General features: G+C 39.8%; 2 protein-coding genes across 2 annotated transcripts; one reads left to right on the top strand and one right to left on the bottom strand.

Annotated features, from left to right (window-relative positions):
* Nucleotides 1–5,030: 5,030 nt before the first annotated feature.
* Nucleotides 5,031–8,479, top strand: LOC106344111 (probable transcription factor KAN3). The gene is made up of 6 exons (XM_013783500.1): nt 5,031–5,800; nt 5,945–6,021; nt 6,858–6,903; nt 7,438–7,531; nt 7,755–7,812; nt 8,159–8,479. The coding sequence occupies exons 1-6, from the start codon at nt 5,245–5,247 to the stop codon at nt 8,285–8,287; spliced, it is 960 nt and encodes a 319-aa protein (XP_013638954.1). The 5' UTR covers nt 5,031–5,244; the 3' UTR covers nt 8,288–8,479.
* A 1,004-nt stretch (nt 8,480–9,483) lies between these two features.
* LOC106300199 (peroxidase 41-like) lies at nt 9,484–10,654 on the bottom strand. Its single transcript, XM_013736297.1, has one exon. It carries the CDS (start codon nt 10,545–10,547, stop codon nt 9,495–9,497), a length of 1,053 nt encoding a protein of 350 aa, XP_013591751.1. The 5' UTR covers nt 10,548–10,654; the 3' UTR covers nt 9,484–9,494.
* Between the last annotated feature and the right edge of the window lie 952 nt (nt 10,655–11,606).

Here is an 11,606-nt window from a genome sequence, read left to right as displayed (position 1 = left end):
AAATGGCCTCATTGTTACTCGACCTTCGAGTTCTACCCTATTTGATTCAGGAAGACTAGTACCAAATGACCGATCACCTATCAGAACACTCAGTGAGGATAGAGTTCATGTTTCCCTACGTTTGGGCCCTCTAGCTTTGGAAAATGAGGAAGAAGAGGAACTGCTACCGGAGCTTCCCCCCCTCTCAAAAGCTGATGGAAAGAAGAAGATGGGAGAAACCCAACCGGTAAAGCGTAATGCGCGGTGCCTTGCACAGGGGTTAACAGTGAAAAAGAGAAGAATCGCTAAGGTCCAGAGCTCCCCGCGCAGAGGCTTTCCACGCAAAAACTCACCACGCAAGACTACCCCCCGTCGAAAGCTTATGGCGGATGCAATCATAGCTGGAGGAAGAGGACTTTCTGGAATCTCCCGAAGTACACCAAAAGGGTCAAAACTGATTCCAGCCATAGTGAAGAAGGGGAAGGATTTTCATCCCCCTCCACCATCTCTTCCTTAGCTTGTGTGAGCTGGAACTGTCAAGGAATTGGGGCCCCCTTGACAGCTCAGCGAATAAGGGAGTTTCGTAAGAAAATCTCCCCATCAGCCCTATTCCTAATGGAGACTAAAAACCAAGATGAAGCCCTTTTAAAGCACTTTAGGAACTCGGATCTCTCAAATCATTTCACAGTACCGCCAACAGGTCTTGCGGGTGGACTATCTCTCTCGTGGAAGGATGAATTACAGGTTGAAATCCTCTTCTCTTCCCCTAACATTATAGATACCCGTATAGAGGCACACGGTATTTCTAGTTTTGTGTCTTTTATTTATGGCCCCCCGGTCACTGCGGATCGACCCGCTTTCTGGAGGAAGTTAATGGAAATAGGTGAAGGCAGAGATGACTCATGGCTCATTACTGGAGACTTTAATGATCTCCTGGATAACTCGGAGAAGGTCGGAGGTCCTATGCGATGGGAATGATCGTTCTTATCTTTCCGGAGTTTCGTTTCTCAGATGGGTCTTTGGGATCTAAAACATTCTGGAAACCACCTCTCATGGCGCGGAACTAGATACAATCACTTCATTCAATCCAGACTGGATCGAGCTATGGCGAACTTCTCATGGTTTGAGCGTTTTCCGGCTGGAAGAAGTGAATACCTCCGCTTTGAGGGATCCGACCATAGACCCATTATAGTTCACTTCGATGTAACTCTTAAAAAGCGGAAAGGTCTGTTCCGTTTTGATAGAAGACTCAAGGACAAGCCTGAGATCCGGAAGCTGGTGGAAGAACATTGGAAGATAGAGCCTCTTGCTTCAGTCTTGGCTAAGGTTGGGCGGGTCAGATATAACATTATCCAATGGACCCGGGAGCAAAACATTAATAGCAATCTAGCTATCAAAAAGAGACAGGAGGAACTCGAGGAAGCCCTGTCAAGTCCCTGCCCGGATCAGGTCAACATTGCAGACCTTACTGCCCGCTTGGAAGCAGCTTATCGAGAGGAGGAAAGCTACTGGAGACAGCGAAGTCGCATTCTGTGGCTGCACAGCGGAGACCGCAATACGGGCTTTTTTCACGCCTCCACTCGAGGCAGGAGAGCCCTCAACAACATCACAGTCCTAGAGAACGGGGAGGGAGCTGCAGTTTACCAAGAGGAGGAAATAGTTCAGACTATCTCAGAATACTACTCTCGGATATTCACAGCACAAATGTTTGATTCATCTTTGACAGTGGAGAAGAGTATAACGCCATTAATTACCGCAGAGATGAACCAAACATTGATTTCCTCTCCCGCTATTGATGAGATTAGGGAAGCGGTTTTTTCCATTCATCCCGACAAAGCACCCGGCCCTCGGCTAGTTTTTACCAATCTTTTTGGGACATTATAGGCGATGATGTATCACGGGATGTCCAAGCTTTCTTTGAATCTGGGCTCCTAGACCCACGCCAAAATGAAACCCATGTTCGGTTAATACCGAAAGTCACTGGAGCTAGGAAGGTTGAAGAATATCGTCCCATCGCTCTTTGTAATACCCACTACAAGATAATTGCTAAGATCCTCACAAGAAGACTTCAACCGCTGCTACCGGGACTCATCTCAGAACATCAGTCGGCCTTTGTTAAGGACAGAGCTATTACCGACAATGTCCTACTCACACATGAAGTCCTCCATTACCTCCAACATTCTTCAGCCACGGTCAGATGTAGTATGGCTATTAAGACGGACATGAGCAAGGCGTATGACCGGATTGAATGGGGGTTCTTACGTGGGGTGATGAAGCAATTCAGTTTCCATGATGTTTGGATCTCCTGAATTATGGCTTGTGTAACTATTGTGTCGTACTCGTATCTCGTCAATGGAACAGGCCAAGGTCGCGTCGTGCCGTCAAGAGGAATTCGCCAAGGCGATCCTCTATCGCCATACCTGTTTATTTTGTGCACCGAAGTTCTTTCGGGACTGTGTAGAAAAGCTCAGATGAAGGGAGATATCATAGGAGTGAAGGTGGCACGCGGTAGCCCGGCTCTTACGCATTTGCTGTTTGCCGACGATACAATGTTTTTCAGTAGAACAGACCCGAGAAGTTGCTCGTCACTCATCTCGATCCTTAAAGAATATGAAGCAGCCTCTGGTCAATGTATCAACCTAAACAAGTCATCGATAACATTCTCATCCAAAACGCCAAAGGAGCTAAAAAGGAAGATCAGGAGACAGTTCCAGATCACGAATGAAGGCGGCATAGGCAAGTATCTCGGTCTACCGGAGCACTTTGGACGGAGGAAAAGAGACATCTTCGCAGCCCTAGTAGATCGGGTTAGACAACGCTCTTATAGCTGGACCTCCCGTTTCCTCTCGGGAGCTGGGAAAATGGTCTTATTGAAATCAGTTTTGGCTACGATGCCAACTTATTCTATGTCTTGTTTCAAGCTGCCTCTCTCCCTGGTGAAACAACTCCAAGCGATCCTCACAAGGTTTTGGTGGGACCTTTCTCCGGAAGTTAAAAAGATGTGTTGGGTTTCTTGGACTAAGCTAACCATGCCTAAGAACGTGGGGGTTTTAGGTTTCCGAGAGATAGCTCAGTTCAATGACGCCATGCTCGCTAAAATATCATGGAGAATCCTTAGAAACCCTATATCCCTCCTAGCTAAAGTCCTTCTCGGTAAATACTGCCATAAAACTCCCTTTCTTGGAACGACAATTGCAGGAAGTGTCTCACACGGATGGCGCGGAATCCTGATAGGCCGAGATCTCCTACAGCAAGGTCTTGGTTGGGCCGTGGGTTCTGGAAGCCTGATTAAATTGTGGGGTGAACCTTGGCTATCCACATCAACACCTCTGACTCCTATAGGTCCAGCTACAGAGGAGACCAAAGATTGGGTGGTTAGTAACCTGATTGATCCGATCACAAAGGAATGGGACCTCAAGGCCATCAGAGAAACAGTACCTCAATATGAGGAGGCAATATGTAAACTGGTACCGAGCTGTTTCCCTCTCGAAGACGAATGGGTTTGGTTACCAAACCCCTCAGGTACCTATTCTACAAAGTCAGGGTATGCTCTTGCAAAACTAAATAATGGTGAAAGTGGAAGCCATGAGTTTCAGTGGAAGAAGTGCATTTGGCAAGTCCAAACGGTACCAAAAATCCAACATTTTCTTTGGAAGGCTAATAGCAAGGCGCTCCCTGTTGGATCGAATTTGGAGAGCAGAGGACTCTCGGTATCTCCACTCTGTAAACGGTGTGGCGAACCGGAAAATGAGCTTCATGTCCTCCTCCATTGCCCAGCGGCGACAGCGGTCTGGAACCTAGTCCCATGCCTCCTCAAACCGTAACCAATGAACATCAACTCAGTAGCCGAACTGTTACAGGAGTGTAGGAAAATGGTCTCCCTCCCCCCGGTGGGACTTGGATTTACTCCTTTATACCCCTGGATTCTTTGGATCCTCTGGACCAATAAAAACAAACTGTTGTTTGACAACAAAACCTTCACCGAGTCCAGGATGCCCGAGCATGGAAAGAAGCTCAAAATGCTAGAGAAAAAATCTTAGTACCACAGTCTGTGGCCTTATCTTGTAATATACCTAATGCTAATGCTTTTACTTGGTCTTTATACTCGGATGCAGCTTGGGATGTTTCGACAGGCAATTGTGGGCTTGGATGGCAGCTTCGAGATCCTATGAATGCTGCTTCAGAAAGCTCTTCTTCTCACCGACGATCTGTTCCCTCGGCTCTTGTGGCTGAGGCTTTGGCGGTAAAGGCTGCATTGACTGCGGCTCTCTCTTCCCACGTCAGAAGACTCCATGTCTACTATGACTGTAAGGTCCTCATAATGCTCTTGAAGTCCCAAGACCAGAATGTAGTTCTGAAAGGTCTCCTCCATGATATCAGAATCTTGGCGCAATCTTTCGAATCTATCTTGTACTTTTTCATTCCGCGTTTAGCAAACAATGTGGCTGACTCCCTTGCTAAGTAACCCTTGAACGTTCTTCGCTCCTCTGTTTTTGTAACTGCAACTGAGTAATTTCTTACTTTTAATTAAAGACTTTTCGATCAAAAAAAAAAAAGAAAAACAAATAAACAAGTAAAGACGAGACTTATTCTCTCCATCTTTTTATTTTTTCCAAAAAAAAATTCTCTCCATCTTTTTGAATTCCTAATAGCTTTTTCCCATTTATATTGTACCATTTTATCGACGACTAAATAAGTAGCTAAGTGCGGGTTTTTATATAAATATCAGCATTTGATACATTTTATTTTTCATTCTCATGAATAATTATTTAAAAAATAACAATAATAACACGCACATATTTCAGTTTCAAACCTAAGTGTCATTTTCACATGTAAATCTGAACACAAATAATGGAATATTTTCATACATTATTGTTATACCCTCATTAAATATTGATATGTGATAGATGATATATACATTGTAACAAAGTATGCCACTAAAATTAATATTTTCCTGTATATACGAAGAAAAAATAGAATGAAAATTCATGTTTCACCCAACTTCTTTATTAGACTCTCACAGTGTCATTTTCTCAAAGGGAACAGAGACGAAAGAGACTTATCATTCTCCTCATACCTTTTGCCACCTCTATCTCTCTCTATTTCTCTCTCTAAGCCTTTGCAACAGATTTTCTCCTCTCACCAAGAACAAACATTCATTAAGGATGAAAAAATAACTTTCTGAATTAAATAAGATTACACCCACCTCCCCTTTCCCCAAATTCATCAATATTATCTCTGATTCATTCCCAATTCTCTCTTGTTATGGAGCTTTTCCCTTCGCAACCTGACTTGTACTTGAAGATAAACAGAAGAAGAGAAGAACAAGAAGAAGAAGATTATAAGGAACAAGAAGAAGATTATAAGGAACAAGAAGAAGTCCAAAGGAGATTACTCTTTGGTAGTAAAGCCTCAGATTCAGACAGAAAGGCTTCTGATCATCTCATCCACACCCTCCAATTCACATCAAACAATGAACCCACCAAGATTGATCATAATCAAGAACGCATGGAATCTCTAGATCAAGATTTGAGATCGAATTTTATGGTGAGACCAATAAGAGGAATCCCTCTTCACCAAAATCAAATCCTTGACCACTACTACTATTCTCCCACTCCTCCTTTCTTCTTCAGTGAAGTCAACGGTCAACACGCAAACCCTAGTTATAGTTATAATCTTCACCACCGTCATCATCGTCAAGTTCAGCCGCAGGCGCAAAGATTAACGGCAAAACGAGGAGTAAGGGCTCCGAGGATGCGGTGGACGACGACCCTCCATGCCCATTTCGTTCATGCTGTTCAATTATTGGGTGGTCATGAAAGTATTGTCCTTTTTTTACTATTTCCTGTTCTTTTTTCCTTTTTAGTGAATACTATATATCTCTCTCCTTTTTATCTAATTATTGTATGGGATCTCAATATATGATTATATTTTTATGGATTTTGTGCTTTTGAATAATATCCAGGAGCCACTCCAAAATCAGTACTTGAGTTGATGGATGTTCAAGATCTCACATTGGCTCATGTTAAATCTCATCTACAGGTAATTTTATCCATTAGTTCCTAGCTTATACAATGTATACTAGTTAGTCTAATTTAATTAGTTAAACCTTTAAAATGTGTAGATAGAACAACAATCTACCACATGATTTCCTTGTATTGTATTTGTATGTGCAAATGAACCGAACCCACTGCACTATTAATGAATTGACTAAACATTTTCTGTGATAAATCGTTTGGTCTCTACCATAGAGAAAATATATAGCAGGTGAAACAATTAAAACTAACAACAACAAAACATAGGAAAAGGAATCAAAACCTAGATATAGCCGAGAGACCAAGAGTGAGTCCTTTCATATGTTTTTTTTGGAGAAAGGGGGTCCTTTCATATGTTACATTGTTCGTAAGAGATGTTGAAGAAAAAGTAAAGTAAAAAGAAGGCATAATTCGTCAATGATGATATATATGTCTTTCTCAAGATTCATATATGTACACATATATGTATATGCATATGACTATTCAGTGATAATATATAAATTACTTTTCTGCATATTTTGACTATGGTTAGAAAAAGACACGTAGACCCATGCACATACCCCATCTCTGTTTATGGCTGCACATTTTCATGAATCGTAAATGCTTTCTTATTTACTCTGCTCTCTTTTTTCTTACTTTATTCATCTCTGTGTGCGTGCATACACACACATATATAGAGAGAGAAGTATACACACACGTGAATAGAATAAGTTACATACATGCGCGCATAGTATATGTATTGATCGACATAACCTTTTTTTTTGTCACAAGATCGACATAACTTATTCTTATAACTATCATTAATATATATTAGTAGGCTTGTAATCAAATATAATGTTTCAGATGTATCGGACCATCAAATCTACTGAGAAGCCTACAACATCATCAGGTTATTTGATTAATTATGTTTTGATTTTAAATTAATTTCTCTCTTAAACATTATTAAATATATGATAAGTGTGTGTGTGTGTGTGTGTGTGTGTGTGTGTGTGTGTGTGTGTGTGTGTGTGTGTGTGTGTGTGTGTGTGTGTGTGTGTGTGTGTGTGTGTGTGTGTGTGTGTGTGTGTGTGTGTGTGTGTGTGTGTGTGTGTGTGTGTGTGTGTGTGTGTGTGTGTGTGTGTGTGTGTGTGTGTGTGTGTGTGTGTGTGTGTGTGTGTGTGTGTGTGTGTGTGTGTGTGTGTGTGTGTGTGTGTGTGTGTGTGTGTGTGTGTGTGTGTGTGTGTGTGTGTGTGTGTGTGTGTGTGTGTGTGTGTGTGTGTGTGTGTGTGTGTGTGTGTGTGTGTGTGTGTGTGTGTGTGTGTGTGTGTGTGTGTGTGTGTGTGTGTGTGTGTGTGTGTGTGTGTGTGTGTGTGTGTGTGTGTGTGTGTGTGTGTGTGTGTGTGTGTGTGTGTGGGTGTGTGTGTGTGGGTGTGTATAAATGTAGATATAGGGCAATCAGATACTTGCGAGAATGAATTAAAAGTAAACAGTGAGAGACATGCCAGAGATCTCCAAGGTCTGTGGAGTAACTCCTCAAGGTATGTTATGTATCTGTCTTAATATTATTCAATTATATTCGTTTTATTTTATGGTGTTATTTTGTTTTCGTCGGAAGATCGCTACAACTATTAAGCTATTTTCTATATTTGCATCATATGAGAAATGTAACATATATTTTGTTTTGTTAGTTTAGTCCAAAATATTTAACATTATTCCTTCTTTACAAATGTAATAAAACTGTGATGTCTGTCTGTATAACAGTGAAGCTCGGTTCCACTTAAAGGCAAAGGCATCAGGTCTAGACATGTCATCCAATAAGGTATCAAACATTCAAAACTTAAACAAAAGAGCATTGAAATGAAATGGGACTACAAAATTCGAGGGTGAAAAGGAAAAAAAAAAGTTAGTATAAAGAACTTTTAATTTACCTTTTGTCTTTCATTTAGGCAATTAAAAAGTGTACTTTTATGTCTCAAAAGAAGAGAAAAGAAAGACTTTGAGGAGATATATACTTTGCTTTTATAAAAAGATCTTAAAATCTTCAAAAATAATTTGATATGGCCAAGTACAAATCAGGAGGGGGGGTTTGTAAATTTGCAAATGTATATAAGATTTTATTATATGATCTCTTATCATATTTTTGTTTGATTAAATTTTTTTATCAGAATGTGGATCAAAGATGTCCAAGCTACGAACGATTGTCGTCGGATTCGTCAAGTCTCACAGGGACAAGACCAGAGATTGAAACTCCCAATCTCGAGTTCACTTTAGCTATACCAAACCTTCCTCCCTAGTTTACTATATATACGATAAAAACAAAAAAAAACTGTTAAAATATACAAATTTAAACTTTAAAGTTATGCCTGCGTTATGAAAAAAATATGAAATGATGTTTGCTTCTACGACTAGATATTTGTTCTTTTTTTCCTGTAAACTTGAGAAGCCTTTTTGTTTACGGGGTCGTTAATTTGAGATGCTTATATAGATATGCAGACTTCTTCTTCTTCTTTTTGTCGGCATTGGCAGTTTTCGTGTGCCAAAAAATATGGAATAATAAGAGAAAATATGGAATAAAATTATTTGGTCATCATTACAGCGATGCAAAGCTTCGACTGCTTCACGTGTCTAGATCGGTCTGCTTTATTACTGAACACATGGTTGTCTGACAAGTGTCAGATGGTTTGGACGTTGACGCACCAAAGACTTTTACATATATTCGATATTATGTAAAGACAAAGAAAGAGAATAAAATCCATCCACAACTCCAAATGCTAATAACCTGATAATCAGAGGGATTTTGGCAAACAGAATAGCTTAAATAATGAAGGGATGATATACACATCAATATACATTCTTAATTATTTACGAAAACTTTATTAGACGAAAAATAATATTTTAGATAAATAAAGTGAAAGACCATTCGTTGAACAAAAGTTTGATAGTTCTTTCGCCAGAAGGAAATTAATTAGAAAACTTGATCAGACCTAAAGAAGGCCTCTACATATAAAGTCATAAGTTGACTTGTTTAAAATACCTGTGTAAACCTGACCTGATTTCTAACGGGTTAAGCTTGGCCCAGCAATAGTTTGAAGGGACACTCGTTGTCTCTTGTAGTCGTGTTAAAAAAGGCTCCAACCCGTGATGCCATTTGAAAGATATATGGCGAGGTAAGTCAAGAAACTTGAATTTTTATATTCCTCCGCAAAGTAATAACTAAGAAATTTCAATTAACATACAAAAATTCATAGTCCAAAACAAAACATATATATCATTACACTATGGGAACTGTTACGTTAACTTATATATACATTATTCAAAACAAAACAAAAACTGAACTCAATTTTACTCTTAACGTTAGTTATACGTTAGGTCAGTGGCAGAGGGAGGGAGGTAGAGAGGAAGGGGGGCAGTTTCCCCTTATAAAATATTGTTTCTTTGTGCATTTTCATTGATTATTCAAAATTTATATGGTTTAGATGGTAAAATTTCTACTATTGCCCCTTATAAATTAAGTTCAAAACTTATATTGCTGGTAAAACTTTTGTCTGGCTCCGCCACTGAACCGTTAGGTTTGTTTAAGTTATCACATCTGCGTCTCACCTCTCCATCTTTGTCGCCTTTAACACCGACCATGCCTAGTTTCTCCATGGCACGTGCAAAATCCTCGAAAAAAACCGTCTGGTCATTCGCATACAACTCCACGAACGGTCTCGTACTATTATCTTTAAACAAGATGTGGTCGGAAGCTAACAGTCCCATCCCTTTTTCCAAGTTCTTGTAATACATATTATCGAATTTGTCTGGCGTCACCGGATCAAGAAACGAGCCCCTCGTTTCATTCACTGTGTAATCCTTGCATAGACTTTTAAGAACTTCAGCATATCGTGCTTCGATATCTGGATCAGGCTGTGGCCCAATGACCCGGCTGATGAAATCTTTGCAGTGAGAAATTCCGATAGTGTGTGCGCCGCTTAGTGCAACCATCTCCTTTAGAGTGAAACCCTTCTTTTGAAATAACGACATCATGTCGTGGACCGTGTGGTTTGGTAATGGTAAGTTTTCTCTAACTTTATGAGCTTTCGACTCAAACCCATCTTTACGACCTAACTTGACTTCGTAGGAAGGCCCACCAATCATTGTGACAACGTCATGCGTGGACTGAGCCAAGATGTCTGCGCAAGACACAACACCGGGACAAGACTCTTCAAGAGCTGCTTTGATGCGAGTCACGATATCAAACGTTTCTTCCGTAAGAGAATGATTGAGTTCATCATCGCGTTCAGATTTGTTTAAAGCATTTTTAGCGATTAGTACGGACGCGTCACATCCTTCTAAGAAACAATCGTGGAAAAAGAGACGGAGTATTCCAGCAGCTGTCCTCCCCTGCGGGCCTTGCGTGGTCGTAACGGTTTCACGAACAATTTTACTGAAATCAGGACACGTTTCTTGGTAATAGTCTTTGGTTAAACTTGTCACCGGTGCTGATAATATGGAAGGGACAAAGACTAGGACGAGGAAGATAACGGGAAGAAACGATGACATTGTGAATATCATGAGACGTATATCGATCTACAATTATACGATGCTTCGTTGAATTTATTTTTTTTTCGTTGAATATGTAAGTGTAATCTATATTAAGAGATATCTACGAGGTAGACCTCTCTATTCGATTGTTGTCGAGAAAAAGTAGAAGCATGTTCGTGTGGTTGGACTTTCCTATGTTTCTTCTACTTCCTATATTTGTATTTGCTCTATATATAGTATATTATATTGTAATTAGAGCAATCTTATTGGTAATTCAAATGAGGTTTTTTACCACATGATGAGAATGGACGCTAGACTGCGCTACTCCAAGCCACAAAGAGTCAAATTTGTAATCTTTTTAAAAACTGTGTTGAAAGAGTTTAACAAAAAATTGTAAGTGTAGAAAAAGAACAAGACTTTGGGCGTTCGCCAAGATATTGGTTAGAGCATATGCATTGGTGGACTTGTATTAGGAGTCCTTAGGAGTTAAAAAATATTATTTTTTAACTTTTGAATAGTTAAGGATTATTGTCTTAATCTTACGTCCAATAGTGTTATCCAATCAGAAGTCCTTAGGAATAAAATAATAATATATTTTTTTAAAAATTGAAAAAAAAAAAAAATCATTGCATAAAAAAATATAAAAATACAATAATTACTGATTTCATGATTAAAAGAAACATACAACAATTATTAATTTTGATCACCAAATTTGTTCCAAACATTTTCGATTAAATCGTTTTTTAGTTGTTCATGTATACGCCTATCGCGAACATGAGTCCGAATGCCAACCATATTATCGAGATTTGTAGGCGTCTCGGTACTGTAGGACATATCTACCTGAGAACTTCTGCTTCCATCTCCTTCTTCAAACTCAGATATATTGTACTGAGTGTATCCGTCTCGTTCATATTCGACTATCATATTGTGTAGTATGATACATGCTCTCATAATCTTCCCAACTTTCGTCTTGTCTAATGTAAGAGCCGGGTTTTTCACAATCGCAAATCGAGCTTGCAAAACTCCAAAAGCCCGCTCAACATCTTTTCGAGTCGCTTCTTGACATTTAGCAAATAACTCTGCTTTAGG

Source organism: Brassica oleracea, chromosome C1 (assembly GCF_000695525.1).
Source record: "Brassica oleracea var. oleracea cultivar TO1000 chromosome C1, BOL, whole genome shotgun sequence".
Lineage (NCBI taxonomy): Eukaryota > Viridiplantae > Streptophyta > Magnoliopsida > Brassicales > Brassicaceae > Brassica > Brassica oleracea.
The sequence above is the reverse complement of the archived record's forward strand: the minus strand, read 5'-3'. Positions and strand labels throughout refer to the sequence as shown.